A 20,439-nucleotide genomic window follows, 5' to 3' on the forward strand; every position below is an offset into this window, starting at 1 on the left:
AAATGTAATAAGAGAATGTAAATCTATCTATCTATACATTTCTCAAAGTATGTAAATTTGTGTAAATATAAGAGAGTGAGGAATAACTCATACTTGTAATCTTATACGATAAGTATTACAGTAAATCTCACAGATAATCTAACAGATAATCTTACAGTAATCTTCCAAATGTTTGTTGTAAAATGTGAAATTTATTACGGATTACTAATTGTTTAGGTTTAAAATGAAAGATGTAAAAGCTAATACACAAAGCAAGCGCTGATGGGAACATACAAACAAAGATTTTTTAATTTGAACTAAAAGAAATAATGTAAAAAGATTGTTTAAACAAACAAAATAATTATTTTTATTTAATGATTGCGGAGCGCAAGATACCAAATCAGAATCCAAAAAACATACTGTAGCTGGAAAAAAGTATTCTGAGCAGTCGGAATAAATAAGTAGAGAACTAAATGTAGATGTAAAATAAATAGCAAGTATGTAAACTATGAAACATATTATTTGGTAATGATACAATTAATACAAAGTGCAAAAACAAAAATCGTTATGACCAAATAAAAAGCACTACAAAAGTCGCCAATATTTATTTCGAGAGAGAAATGTTTGTTGATGCGGTTTGGCGAAAAGCATCGTGTTTTATGGGGGCGTAATGACATGTGGGCGCATAGTACCAATAAATACGCCATTTAGCTGACATTTTATCATTAAAATGATTTTATGTTTGCGAAACCGTTTTATCGTAATGAATAACGCTGAACTCGCCATTGTGAGCAACTGAATCTCTTAATAACGTATTTAATCACTACACAATTTGCCAAATTTCAGGTTCGTAGATAAATTATTGTCGATATCGTGAGGCTGAACAAATTAGCCTTAACGAAATAAAGAAGAAGAAGCATCGGGCCTCATAAGTCCCAAAATATTTTTTCCTCGGAGCTTTGTAACGTGGGGGGTGCTTTGCTAAAACAATTAGCGTGCGTTATGAAATATCAAATATGATAACGCCATAGATCGAAATTTCTTAACTGGATGTTTGTAACTTGTGAGCGCAATGCTAAAATAATTTCTATAGCCAGACAATCAAACCTAGAATACATATACAACACACTTTGAGAAATATACATGTATATATAGATAAAGATATGATAGTATTTATTATTAATTAGTCAGCAACTTGGAGTCTTAAGTGATTTTTAAGTACATGTACAACAGTGCAATATCATGCCTCTGGCAGTTATATCTGGCGGTCATCTGCCAGATATAACTGCCAGAGGTTCAATTTTGTGTAGGTACATCTGCCAGAGGTTCACCTTGCCTCTGGCAGATGTACCTACCTGTTGCATAGAATCATTTTGTAAACCTGATGCATTGAGACAAATTATATTAACAATTCATAGGTGTATTTCACACACTTCTGCAAAGAAAATGTTTGTTCAAAGACATTGCCATCTTGAAACTTATATAATTATATATATAACTAGAAATTCCACTGTCATACAGCCCACAACCAAAGTGATATTGGAAAAAAGAAAGGGTACTGATGGTTGAGAAATGCAATATTAGCAGTCAAATAGGATAACTGCAATGGTAGCTGTAATGTACTGGGTGTGGGTGTTATTATATACAACAAATAGCAATAATGAAAGGAAAAGATTATATGTTTATATCTCTCCTCCTGCAAAAAGAGGAAGGCAATATTGGCCAATATTAGAAGTAAAATGCACTGATATTATTATAATAACCAATATTATTTATATAGTAATAATATAAAACCAATGCACAATTTTGTTTACATTTCAAAACGGCATAGCTACGGCATAGATTTTTAGAAAATCTGTACTACGTAGCCATTGTTCTGTAGTCATACAAACTTATAATTAATTATTGTAATAATCTCATAAAAAATGTTAAAAAATATCCCTTTTGCTTTACTTACACTGTGTTGGACATCAGTTAGAATGCGAAAGTATTCAAATGTGTCGGCAAATGAAAATGAAAAAATTGAAATCGGCAAAAATGAAACGATTTCTGTACTCCTATGTTAATTGCCGAAACCTTTGGCAATTCGACAATGTTATAGACTGGTGAAAAGTGCACGTTGTTTTTTCGTGAAATGCGCAAGACTTTATCGTTCTATTATCTGTCGCTTGGCGTTTCAATTTCCGGTCTTAACTTTTATTAAACCAAGCTTTTCAAGCGTTTTGTGGTGATTTTCGTCCATTTTCGTCTATTTGTGTATAATCCTATCAGATGGGTTAGTTTTAGGAATTTGTGGTAACCCTTCAAAGTCTTGGTAACATATTTAAATAGGTTTAAATGTGTTTTGTATCGTTATTATACTTTAACGACTTTACAAAACGATGCTTAAATTTGTTGATGAAATTTCTTGACGAGGGTTCGTCTCATTGTTGATGAATAATTTTCGTAAGTTGTGTGCACATGCATTTATCATCAAAACTCCCACACTTCGCTCCGCTCGTTTAGTCGTGGGATTATAAATTATATATATAAGTCTACAATTATAAACCAACTATGACATAGATGTATGTAAATAAGATATTCCTAAACTCACATACCCTAGGACACTTTTGTATTCGCCTCATCTAACTTTTGCGATTTGGCGGAGTCATCCTCGTGAAAATTTCATGAGCGAAACTAAACTATCGTAACGAACGAGTGAAAACGCGGAATTAAATAGCTTTGTTCATTGATAGTCCAAGAAACAAATGGCAGCAAGCCATCAAATTGCATTATCGATCTCGTCCACACATTTCTACCTGCGGTTCACAATTACAAACTAGTTCCAAATTGAAAAATGTTTTCTTATCGGTGAACTGAACCTGAGGAATCCAATTATGTTTGTTCCACTGCATTTATTTTCAAATCATAATATTTTCGCACTCATCAGAGCTGCGAAATTCAGTTGCAGCGAAATTTTACTCTGTATGCTACTCACGAAACTAAATACTAGCGAAATATAAGTCTCCTAGGGTATGCGTACTTTATCTCAGTGTAAGTACCTTGAAAGGTTGATTAAATATTGATTCTATATTTATTGATTATATTTATTGATTATCTATAATATTGATTATATGGCTAGATATTGATAATATATGATATTGCTAATATTGATTCCTATGGCTAGATACTTGCTGTCTAAAGCTAATTTTATTTTGATAACTCCATGTATGCGTCTACCTTTACTTCAAATTTTCTATTTCTGAGCTATTCATTTTTAGAGGTCATCTCTTAGTTTTAGATTGCTATTGCACAACCAAGTAAAGGAAGAGCAACTCCAATGTTAAAGTTTTTTGTATTGATAGCTCCATTTAGCGCAAGAAAATTATTTTTTTGATGGCCTAACAAAATCTTCTGAACCACTGGCAACCTTAAAAGGACCTTGAAAGGTCTATTAGCTTGCTCGACTTTATTGTATTCTGATATAAAAAGCTTAGAGAGCATTATCTTTTGATGGCATGCTACTTCCTGTTAGCTGTCCTATACATTTATGCTGCCAAATTCCTTTGTCAGCTTGTCCCAGTCGATGTCTGGCGATGTTATTGGCTGTTTAGGTGGCACGACCTTTGGCCTATATCCGTAAGTAGAGTTGCAGACCTTGACAGCCAGCCGCATTAGTTTATGGTCATGGAAAGCAAACTTGACTGCGTGAAACAAAATTAAAGCCTTCCAGTCGTTCTTTAAGCAAAGATCATTTGCAAACTTGATGCGTGTGGTTGACGGTTCAAAAACCACTTCAGCTATCTTGTATTTTCCGTTTTCGACGTGCACTTCGTAGTTGGACGGCTCTTGGATGTCAAAATACTGCCTCTTCCGGTCAGTAGGTAACATTTCTCCATAATCAAAACGGTTTCTCGTCGCTTTTAAGTTGGTTTGAAACATTATCCGATTGCCACATCTGTCTTTAAATTCGACACATTTGGCTGTGATAGGCGAAACTATACCCATTAATTCTTTCTTTTCATTAAGTTTGTAGGCTTTAAAGACGTGCATAGGCATAAGCGTACCTAGTCCGTGACACTTGAAAATGCAGTTACCGAAATTGTCCTTGACCTCGAGTGCGCCTTCATGATGCTCAACATTGTCAAATGCTAAGAATTCAAAAGTGAGTAGAATATTGCTATCTTCGTCTAAAAGGTCGGTGAAAATGACTCGCTTACAGGAAGTGAGAGCTGGTCGTAAGCGAACAGTCGTCATGTTCGAAAGCATGCAGGCCATCATTTCATCAGAGGATATCAACATACCGTCATATGGGCTCTGTCGGTACAACAGTTGTTTTGGGTGGGGCAGGTCATGAATACGCAAGACACAGTAGCAGTATTTGAGCACATGCATTAGTACTAAAGCTTTGTTTATCGGGTGTCGGTTGTCCGTTTCATTCCGTACGGCCATCGTCGTTGGATTAATCATTGAGCCAAAACCGACTATCGGAGTCTTATTATCGATAACTGTTGAGAAAACCAGTTGATTTGGTGTACGGTTTGTGATGGTCGTTACGACATTGCTACGTACCATGTTAACTGTTGCATGATCAGATATCGTCCCAAAGACAACTTTTGTTCCTGGATAATTCAACGATATATCTATTTTATCCTCCAGTAAGCCTTCGATTTTTGCATCAAAGATGTCCTCATCCTTGTTGTTCCTTACACTCACCATTCCAGTTTGAACGTTTACATATATAGCTGCTTCGGGATATGTATGCTTTGTATCTCTGATAATCCACCAAACGTCGTAGACAACAAATTCATCGACTGTCTGTCCCATATGTACTATTTCAAATGCGTCAAACCTGAAGTCTACTGCCAGACCTAGTTTTAGTTCCAATCTGGTGTCGGGTAGAAAGTTTGGATAAGCAGGTGTTGTCGAGACATAGTTTCTCGTTGTGTTGAGAATGCCGATCCCTTGACGGGACGTGATATCTTGCGCATTGAATAAACCGATATTCCTAGGTATTCTCGGCAGGTATAATGGACCTTCGTCCCTCACTACAGGATCGCCTGTCGCTGGTCTCTTTGCCGCCATCTTCGCATTGGCTGTAGAATTTTTGCAATACTAGCATAAGAAAAACATTTCAACTATGCAAAACAAATTTTTAGCATCTTTTGGTGCTCTTTGTTGAAATAATTCTGATGTTTTAGTTTTTTATATTATTGTATTATTGCAGACTTTTGAGAAACTCTGGGCGTCATATGGCCAAAAAGCTGTCATAAATAATGTCTTTTTAGACGTTGTTCATGACATAGCAACTCTAAAGATCTTAGCTTTGCAAGTTTTTTAACACCTAAAGCTGTGCAATGCAGATGTTGCTTATATATTATGTATTATTTATTTCAACAGCTCAAGTTAGTTTTAGTACGAAATATTTATAAAATGTAATTAAATAAAATTTATAGCATTAAAAGTTAATTGAGTTAGCTAACACTTGCCGACAGCTGACAGCCGACAACTGACAGTTGACAGCTGACAATCGACAGGTGGCTGTTTAAACAAGATCACATTTACTCCCATTTCATGACATCTATAAGCAACATCTGCATTGCACAGCTTTAGATGTTAAAAAACTTGCAAAGCTAAGATCTTTAGAGTTGCTATGTCATGAATAACGTCTAAAAAGACATTATTTATGACAACTTTTTGGCCATATGACGCCCAGAGTTTCTCAAAAGTCTGCAATATATCTATTTGTATGCATTTTTCTTGCACATTGTTCAGTTCTACAGAGTTGAAAAAATATTAAAGTTTCTCATACATTTCTTTGCTGGTTTAAAGTCATGGATCTTGAAAAACATCGTGAATGGTAAGAGTGGTGAGGAGACCATGGGACCAGTTCTGACATCATCTAATTCTTATTCTAATGAAAAAAGAAAAGTAAATAAAGAGAGTCTCATGGTATTTGAAATTAAACATAATAGCTATCAAATATAAAACCAAAAATATAAATGAGCTATTTATTCTTTAGTTTGCATTGTTTTAATGTAAAGGAAACTGCCAGTTCCCTTAACTCTCCACAAGAATAAATACACCGCGCGAATCACCGATGCAAATATATATTTGAGCATTATATATACATTCATGAAGTTAATATTTGCACATACAATTAACAACATTGCAGAGAGACTGCCTCTATCTCTGCCTTGTCCTTCTTATCAGGCTTTTAAAATATATCTTCTCTTGCTTGGCCCCGCCTTCTTTACGTCCGCTTACATGACTCAAAAATGCGCAATTTTATCACGAGCTAGCATTGTTATCGCCCTCTTTTGAGCTAATTGTTCTCAGCGTTCAGCCTATTAAACATCTTGTAACAAGCTACGAGCAATTTTTAATAGTTTATCTACCTTTCATAAAAGACTGAGATTATTTTGAAGGATGATTTTAAAGAATATTCTGTTTTAAAATATCCATCTCTATAATTCTAGATCGGAGTAAACATCTCCAACTTGCGTTCCTAAAAAGCTAGGTTACGTCACATATTTATGGGCGGAGCTTGTTGTGCCGATTGTATCGTTTTTGAGACTGATATTGAAACGCTGTAAAATAGCCTTCATGACTTTGAAAGTTAGTGGACCAATATTTATTTTGAGTACAAAATCGGAATCAGCGTATCTGATTTACCTAGAAAATAAAATCAAAGTTTTACGTGGCAGTTATGGTTTAACCTTTTGACTCCTGTTCCCGTAATCTTACGGGCTGAGAGCGCAGTCTCAGCGTACCAAACCCGTAATTGCCCGTCAGATCTGAGTCTTCGATACGTATTTTTTAAATTCATTTATTTATTTTAAAAACGGCACTAAAATTTTTAATTAATATTTTTAGGAGGTTTAAAAGATATCACACTACTATTTTGAGGCAGTAATGAGTCCATTATACGCATGTGCAAAAAGAACACGTTGCTAAAAGTTGATCGTTCTTTTTGGAAAGCTTATCATCGTGAACGGACGCGATGTTTCAAGCGCTGCTAAAAAGATTCGTTTACAGGAAGATCTCGACTGGTATGAAAGTGAAGCAGAGGATTTCAGTGCAGAAGAATATGAAGAAGAAGATGAAAGTGAAAAAGAAATTCGACAGAGTGAATCGGAGTACGAAAGTGAGAGTGAAACGGCCGGCGTTGAACGAGGGAGTCATGACGGATTTCAGAGAGGAGCTGATTTAAAACCAAAAGAATTACATTTTGCTGACAGCCTGGCAGGAGTATAAGTTTGAATTCTTAAACAGGTAAGTGTTTTTATTATTCAAAGCTTTTTAAACATCGGCCATGATAAATGTTTTATTTAACGAAACGAATAAATATGGCCTTCAAAAACATTGCGATGCTTCGGAGCCTGTTGATGATAAATATTTGGCGAGTTGCTTGTTTAGTTTTGCATATAGGTATTTTCAAAAAGCCTACTCTATTGCCTTACTGGTCCACATTCCTTTATTATCTACGCTGATTTTTAATCAGTTTATAAATTGAAAGAAAATTAGGAGCAAGTTTACACTTTATTGACAATTTTGAAGACCCTGCTGGCAATAAATTGTTCAAATTAAAAAATGTTTTTGCCATGACATGCGACTGGTTCTATCCTGTTTTTCTATCTGATAAATTTATATTTGTAGATGAAAGCTTGCTGGCATAGAAAGGCTGGCTCAACTTCAGACAGCATATTCCATCTAAAAGATCTAAATTTGGAATTATGTTATTTGCTTTCCATTGCTGTCTCTGGCTATGTGCACCAATTGTCTGTATACATTGTCGATGAGCAAGCTGATTGCACTGGCAGCGGAGGCAATTTTGGAATATCTTTGTGCGAGTCATGTTTTGATCCTTACCATGCTAGCTAAATTTATTTACAAATGGTATTTTATTTAGTTTCTGCAAATGCTTCACTGCTTTGTATTTCTAGCTTTTGTACATACATTTGCTAATCTATTGTATTAGTTGTGCATTGATGTGCTGTATTTGTTGCACACTGCCATCTTCAGAGCAGCAGTCTAATCAAATAGTTCAGTTCTCATATTGTTCTGCAATCTAGCAGTCCGTGATTTGCTGTTTCTGCTCATAAATGTTGCTTCCTGTCTTTTGCTGCTTCACCAAATGTGTGAATATAGGCTCACGACTCAATTCTTCTTGCACACATCCAGTTAATCTTTGCTGCAGCACACATGAATCTTTGCAATGACTTTATATGCAAATTTTTTACATAAATCTAGTCTCAAGAAATGCATAAAAATTCAGAGCAAAAAATTGTAACTGCGCATATATAGATGTCTAGCTGCAAAGTTTTTGCAAGCTGTGTGGAGGAAAAAATCTCATTCTGCAGGAAAATGTCTCAGCTTCCAGATGCATATTCATTTGCAGTTTTGTGCCAATTTGCACGAAGGTTGGAGCAAACTTGTCGGATGACTGTCTTGCGCTGCTTATGGACATGGCGTCTCGAGCTTTTCCAATGGCGCTCCCGCTATACATCGGAGCTCATAACTCCGCTTTCAATGCTCTTGGACGACTAATTTTTTTTTGCAAATTGTTGTGAACATATGAATCCATGCAAGAATTTTTTATACAACATTGCCAATTGCTTTTAGTGAATATAAAATACAATCGAAAATGACGTACTAACATAAAAAAACTCGTAGCTTCAACGAATTGCGACTCTTGCAGGTAAGCAAATGCAAGCTAACTACATTAAAAAAGTATCAGCTTGTAGAGAAATTTCTCAGGATTCCGATGCATGTTAATTTATGTAACTACCTCAATTTTAAAGAAAATTGATGCAGTTTTTACGCAGTGGTGTCGAAGGCTCAAATCGCCATAGTAAATGCACTGGTACGCTGGGGAATTTCCAGCCGTAAGCCCGCGGTCGCTAAAGGGTTAAGGTAGACCGATTCCGCAGCTGTATCATCATTTCTACCTATGTCATGTCTATCACCCATATACTATTTCATATAGTTTGTTACTTTATATATATACAACAGCACATTATATAATATAAAACTGCATAATACTTAAATATGTCTGTGATGTAATAACTAAAGTTAATGTCTGTTATGTTATGATGACCTTTATGCAAAATATAATTGTATAATTATTATGCAATTCTATTTATATTTATTTATATTTATATATATTTACAATATATATTTATTTATTATGTTATAGTTAACTTGTTAACCCTTGATACAACTTAGTATAATGCTATATTTTATTCTGTTATATCATACTATGTATTAAATTATTGCATATTATATTATGCTATTCTATAGTATAATCATGCAATACAAACTTATTGAGCAACAATTACAAAAAAGGGATGATTCCATCAACAGTAGGCTATCGATATTCCTTTAGAGTTAACTGACAGCATTTTAAAATCACATCTACAGGTATTTTTACTAATGCAATCATGCTATTTTATTTCTCCGCAATGATTCTGATGTTAGAAGAATGAAAATCTAGTCTTAGAAACAAAAACACTCGCGACACAAGCTTGAAGCTTGAGTAGACATGCTTGCAAGACACAGGGCAGTTATTTTTTCTGCACAACACAGACTTATGAACTGTTTTTATTAGCCAATGATTAGCCAACTGTGGGACAAAAGCATTTCTGTTGGCCAGTATTCTTATACAAATTTAAAATTTGAAAACTTCTCTAACAATTAGCTATTCTTGGCAATCCTCGCTTTAAAATCTTTCGACATATGCTCTGCTTAGTAATTAAGGAATTGAACAGACAATTATTGAATAATCTAGTTTGAAAACGAGTGATATTAATCTTCTTCTATATATATAAATCTCAAAGTCTGTCATGTGGTATGTCCAGCAATAGCTATTAAAATTTGGGAATGAAACATCCATTTCGTGCTGGGTTTATCTAGGAACCTTCCATTCACCAGGTGATAATCTTACCAATTAAGCTACTCAAGATGTAATGAATTCATTAGGCAATATGAGTAGCTGTGTCGGTTAGCATATGCACAGCACTCTGCATTACGCAATGTCACTAAAGCTTGATCACACGGCTCTTACTAAGAAGTTTAGCAATACAGATACTAGCGTACTCAAATTATTCATTGGCTATGTGCCAGGCTAATGGCAAGTGGTAGGCAACTACATTACCTGTCACTGTTTGCAAGCTGTTTTTTAATAGCCGTGCAACGCTGGACATTAGGCTAGTATAATTATATAGCTTTACAGCTGTTTTCTGTTGATATTTTGCAAAGATGGTGAATCTTTTAGTCTATTTTTAATACTCAAAAATTTAGTAAATTAGTAAAAATTTCACAAAAACCGGATAATTGGTAAAAATTTCACAAAATATTGTTGAAACCCAAATCTGTTATGTTATTTGCTGCTATTAATTCGATATAAATTTGTACGCTCAGTTAACCTTTAAAAATGGTTTTTGGTTAAATAATAATTACATTAATTTAATTTAATATATTATTAATATTAATAGCAGTTGCTCTTCCAACCAATCAAATATGATGTTTAGTAATAATAAGTATCTCCACATATAATCTTTGGCTAATCAATAATCAATAATCAATAGGATTGATGTACTTTCATTTTTACTATTTTTCTATATGCTGCACATTTTGCAGAAATTTGTCGATGCAGTTTTTATAAATCATTAAAAATTAAACTGTTGGATAACAGAATGGTCTCCAAGTTTAATTACCTCCATGTTATGGAATTCTATTAAGTTGTGTTATTTCAATTTATTAGCTAGTTCCTCTGTTGGAAGTAGATATCTTTTATGTGTTTTTGTGCAAATTTCTTGTTTTTTGCCTCAAATTGTCGACTAATTAGATTTGAAGAAAACAATTTGTAAGTTTGGCCAGTGGCAATGACAGCAAACACTTCAAACTTGAGAGGTGTTGCTAATCTACATATCCTATCATTGTTTGAATATGTACATTTATGCCATAAATATTGTTCAACTTGTTTCTTTTATTTCACTGTTAAAAATTCATTGAGTTAGTTAGTGAACATTAACGCTTGCTACAAGAAGCCTTAGCGGAAGCGGTGCTTGGGGCAGGTTTCGGGATATAGCCATATTCTCTATACTCTAGAGGGAGCCGGCTCAGAGCGTGCAGTTCGTGGGCTACCTTGAATGCATATACCAATGCCATGGTTCTCCATCCCGCGGTCATGTGAATCACGGGCGAAAACGTTATTTTTGTAACAGTCTCCGCAGGTTCGATGGTAACCAATGGATCCTTTCCTTTTCGGGTTGGAAATATATCGATAGTCTTTGGCTGACATTGGTTTTGCCGCATAACTTGTTCATATCGGTAATCCCTGAGCGTTGTCGTACCACGACGTTCATAAACTTGCATGATGCAGAAACCTCTGCCATCTCGAAACGTACCTGGACTCTCAATGGATCCAACCTGGGTTTGCATCCTTACGATTGTGTTTTTCGTTGTAGATTGCATATTAGTGCCTATGATTAGGGTATCTCCATATTTATCTTTAATGGCAACCTCCCCAACCTTCGCAGTAGTGTAGTCTACATTGTAATCATAAACTGCTAGAATTCTGCCGCATTCGTTGATAAGATCAAACCAAATATGGCCGTTAAATGTGCAGGCTGGTCGCAATAGAACGGTTTTGAAATCCATTATCAAAGCGTGCATAATGTTAGGGGTTGTTAAAGGCAAGTTGGAAGAGGTAGTTTGATGCAAAAGACCCATTGGCATCGGCAGTTCATCATATTTGTAAACGAAATATGATTTTTTTATGAGCCAAAGAAGAATCATGCATTTAATGGTTCCGTATGTGTCATTTACTTTGGTGAAGTTTAAGAAGAGGCCAGAGGATGTAGGTATGTAATCTACACACTGAGTTACAGTGATGCGCTCTTGAATAGCGATGTAGCCACTCCTGTCTAGCGGGTCTGCTATCATTTGATTAGGCGCGTCGACCAGACGTATGTCACCGGGAAATTCCGCAATCCAGCATCTGTTTGGGGTAAGAATGCCCATAGGTCGAGCACCATCGCTTTCAGCATATGTTATTTGCATTCTGAAGTCGTCTGCTGTCTTCAAGTTTGTAACGGTCGTTTTAACCAGTGGAACGCCTTTACTGTTAATAATTACTATCTCACCTGTTGCTTCTTCAACTCGTACTACTCCTCGTATGTGCGGCGTTACCACATTAACCGTTCTTGACGCAAAGTACGGCCGTTGAGGTGTCTTCTGGATGAGACTCCAAAATGTGAAGATCTTGTTGTTTTGGGAATGTCTACCCTGTGGTACTAGAAACACCTCTTTCCATTCGTTACCCATATCATTAATACTCGTTCTCATAGGATCACCGATAGCCTCGTGCATGTTATAAGCATAAGTCAGAACTTGTGAGGAGATAGTTGTTCGATATTGCTCGGATATTCCTCCCGGTAGATTAATGCATTTGTTCGTGGAGCAGGGACTCGGTATAGGCACCCGTCTCGGTATTCCGGTATCGTATGCTGCTTGGCTTTGGTTAAATTGTTCCCTTTCGGCGCAAGCATCCTCCTTATCCGTTTCAGTCATTGGTCGCTTAAGCATTTTGACTAGTGAGCACCGGTGCTTTTTTAAAGTAATTGCAGTTTGGAATTTTAGTTATGCTTGATATTATAGTACTGCAATAGTTCAAAATTTTGAACTATTCTAAATAGTTCGTGCTTTTGCAGATATGCAAATAGTTTGTGCATAACTAGTACAAACTCTTTCTCTTTTACCGTACTCTTTCATTTTTGGGTATGACTAACAACTTTTTAATACAAACTGACTGGATGGTAATAATAGTAGCAAGTCAGACGAAGAAGGAAGCATTCGTCAAAATCTTTCACTGCGCTAGAGAATACAAAGTTTATATCACTCAAAAACAAAAAAGTCATGCAGAGTGCGGAAACTCGGGAGGCTTTCAAAAGCGTCTAGAAGTTTAACGGTTGTCATGTCGTGTTTACTTAAACACCTTGTATCCTGGTGGCCAGGTGCCTCGCCTCATCTATTTGGGTTTGTTAACTTGGCTCATCTGACCGCAAACACAAGAAATAGTGAACTTGGTAAAGTTATGTGTGGTCTCGTTACACCCTTAAGGTATGGCCAAACATGCTGATTTTTTTCGTTGGTTTTGACCGAAATCACGAAATGGATGAAAAACGCAGATTTAGTCGGCCGAAATTCACAGAATTGTCAGAGCTGTGCATGCACACCGAAATCGTTGACGAAACGCTTTTAATTGGCTAAACAAATTATTAGCGAGCACGATTTTGACAGCTTTTGCAATTGATATAGTTCAAGACACGTATTACGACACACAGTAAAGTACTAGTGCAATTCAACATAGTGCATACAATGCAACTTCTTAGATTGCGCTATTGTTAATTTTTTATCGTTCGGACACTATGGCTACGAATCGTTTTTTTTAAAATAATAACAATTTTTATTTAGCAGCAAAATTTCCGTTGTAGAAAGATTTGCCATATTTAGCGCAATCAAGTCAATTGCATCGTATTTACTATGGCGAATTGCGTTAGTATTTTTCTTGCGCGTCGCGTTATGTTCCTCGGACTATATAGATTGCAAAAGCTGCTAGAATGGTGCTCGCTAATAATTTATTTAACTAATTGAAAGCGTTGCGTTGACGATTTCTGTGTGCATGCACAGTTCAGACAACTCTGTGAATTTCGGCTGAATAATTCTGTGTTTTTTGTTCATTTCGTGATTTCGGTCAAAACCAGCAAAAAAATTGGTACGTGTAGCCGTACCTTTAATCTTTTGTGGAGATACATGTAAGTAAAACAGAAAGTTGAGCGTTTAGCGAAAGAATGATTTACAAGTTTGTTATTGGAAAACGAGTTGTTTGTCTCGCAGCCGATCACGGAGCTTGACAAATTAGCCGGCATCAACTTTTATGTTAATATCCACTTGTACATGTTCGCTGTTACTAACTTTTGTGTTGGTATCAACTTTTGGGAAAATCTTTCGAAAGTCAGCCTTAGACTAAGAGGTGACTTTAATAAAATGTGTGAAAGTTTGAGGAAGAGTTGGTTAAAGATAACACATATTATCGACCACTTGTCAAGAGATATGGCAAAAGGCCTTGCGGTGTTTCTCTTCAGCATTTATCATAGTTGACATGAGTGAAATTCTTTTGATCAACAGAAACTTTCCTCAGTTCGATAATAAACTTCTTAAAAACAAATTAAAAAAAACTTTGACGTAAAAAATGCTTTAGTACTTAAGTAGAGCAGGTTTTGTCAAACTAATTAGACTAATTAGACAACTCGTCAAATAACAAATGGACTAATTGTTAACATGGCGAGTCAGAAACTTGCTCAAACCCATGAGTACGGAAATTGTCGCGTAGATAATTAAACGATCAAACAATTTGCAAAAGATCTAATTTGATAACTTGCCATATTTTACGTAGAAAACTCGTCGAAATAACGACTAGTCAATTTGTCAAATCGACTATTAGGCAAAATCAGACAATTTACCAAAATGGTGCTTGTCCAACTGATCAAAACTATCACTATTCAAATTGTTAAAATGGTAAATGGTAGCTCGATGATCTAGTTGTAAAAGTAATGTTATTTTCTCACCCATTAATAAGTTTTCTCTTGTAAAAAACAATTTTTTTTTGTTTTAGCACTAAATTTGATGAGATAGGAATTCAATAATTTTAGCTTTTTAACACGCTTTATATTCATAAAATTTTATTTTTGACCAAATTTGTATCTGATTATAAAAATATTTGTAACCACTAGCAAAAGCAAAGGCCTTGAATTATTGACTAGTTTATTAGATAAATGCTGAAGTGGCAATTAACCAATTTGCCAAAATTATTCTTTAAAAACTCGCCAAAATGGCAATTGGTTAATATGCCAAAATTATTCTTAGAAATCGCGCCGAAATGGCAATTAGTTAATACGCCAAAATATTCTTAGAAAACTCTTAGAAACTTGACAATAACTTATATATTTACCTGAATCCCACTCGTGTCTCCCTATATCATGCAGGCACTAAGAGAAGATGATGAACCTTGCTCTTTGGCTGGATTGATTCCTTCCCGACTCTTCTGGGAGACTCGTGAAGAGGTACGAAGAGCAATATTGGCAGAGAGCGATGCCAACATTAAAAAGAAGCGTAACGGCAAACTCAACTGCTGCCGCTCATTAGGAAGCAGAAAAGGTCAAAGGAAGATGTCTATAAAACATGACTCTGGCTCTTCAGGTATAATATTGTCTAATATATTATATATATATAATAATATATATAATATTGTCTATAACTTCCATTACATAACAGTTAGTAAGAGCTTGTGATTTCATAAAAATACAAGCGATTTGTGTATTTGGAAATACCAAGACAGCTATTTCAGAATAACAATTCAAGTTAACCATTTTTAACCCTTTGAACCTTGATGGCCAGTATTTCGGCAATGCGTAGGGTGTCAGAAACCCTAACGGCCGGAATACTGGCATCCACAGTATAAGTAACAGTGTAAACCAATCAAATTAATTTTTGCACAGGGCATTAGACTGACAATTTCACTTCAATTTTTAACCACTTTGAAATATCTTCATCTACTTTCTTCGTTATAATAAGAATTTTACGATATTGCGAAAAAACATTGATACAACTCATCTGTTGGTATGTCATGGATGATTGTGGCGCAGATGAAGAGTTGCATGATAATGACCATAATTTTACTCGGATTATTTTGAATCAGAAAACGATGATGAACTTGTGTTCAATGGATATGATGCTACTGTAAATATTTTGTAAAGTTTGTAAAATCGTACAAATTTTTAGGGTTTTAGCCCGAAGTACTGTAAAACACATTTTTCTCTATTTGCTGTATGTAGCTGGAATTTTTTTACTTGTGTTTTACTAAATATCATTGGGTTATAAGCATATTCAGATATAGTTAATAGGTGTTTAAAAACTTCCGATTGTTGGACAAATTGCCCAGGGATACTGACACACATTGACAAGGACAGCCAGAGTTCAAAGGGTCGATAATCTCACAAAGTAGTCATGGTTCATTTAGATTTTTAAGGTTTTGACAGAAAAAACATAGTCATACCAGTATACCTTGAGACACAAGCTGCTCAAGATATGAACCTTTTGGAATCCTAAATTTGTTTGAGGATTTCAAACAAAAACTAAATTTGAGGATAGTTTTTTGTTTGAGTTCCAAATTTTAACTCTCATACATAATGCTACAATCTGTACAGTAAAAAATTGACACACGAAGTTAATCATTTCTGATATTCACTTTGTATGTTGAAACCTTCATATGTTGAAACAAGTATTCTTATAGAAACGTGATATTTCCTTTAATCTATTCTACAACAAAAAACAACTTAGCATTCTTCCAGTAATTATACATAGTATTAGACCAAATGCATTATGTAAAATAATTCAAAAGAAAAATATAAATATATGAAAAACTATAACAATAAAATTATAAAAAATAAACGGAGATTTCATTATTACATCACCTTATTTTACATATTACATTATTACAAGCATCTGAACGAAAGGACAGGCGATTTGTAGGTCTGACAGCGTACTTTAGTCCAACTTAAACTAGAAACAGACGCTGCCATACTTACAAACATTCGTGTTGCGAACAAGGATAGATACGAACAGAATGGTGCAGAGGCTACCTTATAACCTTTTATAACTATATTTAACAATGTTGCATTAGAGCTCATTGCACTCGTTGATATGTTTGCTACAGTTTTCAGCCAAACCGGTTTTTATGTGCAATAGACGAGGAGTTATAAGCATCGATTTATTGAATGACGAGCTTATATAACCGCAAGGATGGTTATAATATATAATATATTATATTATTAGATGCTATCAAATAATTGGCTGTAAACCTGCAAGCTAATAAATTATATAATGATAATTTATCAAATGCTACAAACATTATTCAAGAACAAGTGACATACCCTAGGACACTTATGTATTCGCCTCATCTAACTTTCGCGTTTTCGCGGAGTCATCCTCTCGCGAAAATTTCATGTGCGAAACTAAACTATCATAACGAACGAACGAGCTAAATTAAATAGCTTTGTTCATTGATAGTCCAAAAACGAATGGCAGCAAGCGATCAAATTGCATTATCGATCTCAGCCACACAATTCTACCTGCGGTTCACAATTACAAACTAGTCCCAAATTGAAATTTTTTTCTTATCGGGGAACTAAACCTGAGGAATCTGATTATGTTTGTTCCACTGCATTTATTTTCGCATCACTATATTTTCGCACTCATCAGAGCTGCGAAATCAAGTTGCAGCGAAATTTTACTCTATATGCTACTCACGAAACTAAATATTATCGAAATATAAGTGTCCTAGAGTAAACAAATTTGAACTTTATCTCCAATAAAGTGCCACTTCCCCAAGGGAAGGGTTGAAAAATAGAGCGCCATGGCGTTCAAATAGAGGTTTTATGGTAAGCTTGATATAATCATGGTTAGTAAAAATATTATTGTTTTACGTTTGAATTATCTTGCAGCATCATAAAAAGTATGGTAGAGCCATGTGTTTATACTAGCCATGGATGCCGTATGTTAAACCTTTTTATGTAAATTTCTTTACAACATTTTTGCAGATCTAGAGGCAATTCTGACTTACGAAGAAGTCGGGCCATATTATCCGGAGCCCCATAGAAAGCGTCCAATAGTTCTAGTGGGATGTGAAGAACTAAGGCTACATAAGTTCTGTGAGAAAATTGTATCAGTGGATAATGCACGATTCTCCCAACCAATCAGAAGTAAGTTGTGAGGTGCAGTATATTCTAATAATTAACTCAAAGCCTCTTTACTTGATGACCATTTTGCTGCCTTTTGTGAGGAGCAGCCACCCTTCAACATGCTGAAAATATCCTCTAGTGCAGTGGTTGTTGGTTCTTAACCTTTTTCAGTGTATTTCCCACTTTGACAAACTACACTTCGAGATTTCCCCCTCTCTAGCAGCCTAAAATTGTGGTATTTTTGCCACTCTCAGATTGCAAGAGGAGGCTTTTCAGGATAGCATTTTGCCATACAGTCAAAATGAATCAATTATTAATTGAACTGTGATAGAAATCATATTTTATGCTAGTTTGTCATGATATACTTTTTATTTATGGAAAAATAATGTTCAAGATAAACACAACAATAGAGTAATTTAATTATAATAAAAACAGCACAGTACAAAGTTAGCAGTCATGATCTTAGTAGGCCCTCTGCTGCTGTTCATTTTTTACTAGCTCTGGTATGTTTGGTGTATGCTTGTGTGATGCCTCAGTAGTATGGTAGTGAATACTAGTGATGCATAGCTGATGCAATGCAGACTAATTATCCAATAAGCTGCTTGGTACATCACGAGGCTTGGTTTCCGTATTAATACAGTTGTACCCACAATAAAAGCATGTATCTGCACCATGTATGTAGTGAAAATACAGTACAACAGCTATATCCTTGAAATGTGCTCAATCTGAAGTTTCAGAATTTCCCACCTCAAGTCCTCAAATTTCCCACTGGTGGGAAATTTCCCACTGGTTAAGAACCCTTACTCTAGTGTAAGCAACTACACTTATAGAAACTGCCATTGGTCAACTGAACTGTCAAAACAGCCAATAAGAAGACATCCTGAATAGTAATGACGCTATTTGCTTTTATTTTAAACAAACATGCAAATCTTTTTCTTTGTTTATGCAGCAGACATAGTTTACCTAAATTTGCATTAAATTGCATGACTGCTTTCAATTTGCATTTTACACCAGGTGAATAATTTATAGAACTTGAAAAATGACAACTTACCCAGCATATAAGCTGATTCTAGAACGCAAAATTTTTGTACAAAACTTAGAGGTCCAGCTCACACGTCCGTGTAACTCAGGGGTCAGCGTAACTCAGCGGTCAGCGTATCTCAGGGGTCATTGTAACTCTGATTGAAAGCAAACAAAAGGATATTATGATAACTTAATTTTAACAACTGCAGCTCGAACCTTTCTTAACTCAACTTTATTAATAAAAATAAAAAAACAACAATAATAGTTACCACTATGATTAACTCTTTCGCTACCAACTAAATTTTTATAGACAAATATTTGGTAAATCAAATATTTGACATTGGCACATACAGGTTGTCATAACATTTGACCAAATTTATCAGCATAAAATGTACATCTTCTGATGCCATAAAAAGGCCACCAATGTGTTGCAGAATGAGTCAGGACACTTTTTGTCCTCTTCATACTATCGTGGTTGACAAGTTAAGCATGTTCCGAGTTAGACGAGTTATCACTATTACTATAACTTACGGCATTAATATTACTGTTAAAAATTAATATTCGCTGTCACAACTACTATTGCCCAATAGAGAATCACCAGAAGTCCACTGATCTACAATTTGTGGAACCTACATAACTGTAATGTCTCTAATCATCGCGAAGAACAAATATGTAGCTATAAAATGTGCTTTTGAAAAGCGAAACTACGGTCAATGTGAGATGCAAACATGTTTTCCATTGGCTCATCACAAACAGATGATTGTTTCCTTTCGATTAAGCGCAGACACGATGCATTAATTATACAACTGCTCACCTATCAAAAAACGTTTTGTACTAAGCTTGCAAAAGCAGCTCCATTTCTTTGACCTTTTCCTCTGATAAGTACATACAGTGTGTTACGATTTATAGTGTCGGCTTAGTGTGAGTTCTTATAAATCAGCTGATTTCAGGACTGTTTTTCTAGGGTCGGCTTATATGCGGGAAATATGGTAGTTGAATCCGTATGAAGCATAGACCTATTAACTATACAGTGTAATTAATAGGTCTATGGTAGAGATGCCCCGATTCTAAATTCACCAGCCGATTCAGATACCGATCCGATATACCGATCCTAATTGAAAAATAATCCGATTCAGATACCGATTCAGATCTTTTGTGTTGCATAGATAGTAGCTCAATTTATTATGCAAATACAAACATAATGCAAAGAAAACATGAATATTATTGTATTTAATTGTTTGCATTTATGGAAAAAAATATATACATATTCACATACTGACATACCGTGCATGTAGTAACAAAACAGTCCATGTTTCTTGTAATTTGTAAATAAAGGTAATTACTGTTAGTGGTACAGTTCTATCTGTGATAACGAAGTCCCTCTTCTATTGTTGGATGAACTGCTGTGCCTGTACAAGTTTAGAGCAAATCAATGTTTCTTTTAAAAACCGTTAGTGATTCAATTATCTCAGTAAGACGTCTCTTTTCTTCCATCATTATCAATGTAGCCAAGCGTACTGAAGGGGGGATTCCCTTGCAACAGATGTTGGAGGACAGGCTACATACCGATACGCCACTGGGGTTACCGTTTTTTGTACAATACAAACGATCCATTGTATCGTCAGGATCAAGAGAGTAATAGATAACTTTATGC

The 20,439-nt window shown here is 35.2% G+C and overlaps 1 protein-coding gene across 5 annotated transcripts in view; it reads left to right on the forward strand.

Moving 5' to 3' along the window:
• The window catches only part of LOC137396524 (protein PALS1-like), a 76,536-nt gene that overhangs the window by 49,577 nt on the left and 6,520 nt on the right, over window positions 1-20,439 (forward strand). For all 5 annotated transcript variants that reach the window (XM_068082830.1, XM_068082834.1, XM_068082833.1 and 2 more), the window contains 2 exons: window positions 15,009-15,222; window positions 17,622-17,783. In XM_068082830.1, the coding sequence (XP_067938931.1) occupies window positions 15,009-15,222; window positions 17,622-17,783 (376 nt within the window). The remainder of the gene's footprint in view (window positions 1-15,008; window positions 15,223-17,621; window positions 17,784-20,439) is intronic.

This window comes from Watersipora subatra, chromosome 5 (assembly GCF_963576615.1).
Source record: "Watersipora subatra chromosome 5, tzWatSuba1.1, whole genome shotgun sequence".
Taxonomy (NCBI): Eukaryota; Metazoa; Bryozoa; class Gymnolaemata; order Cheilostomatida; family Watersiporidae; genus Watersipora; species Watersipora subatra.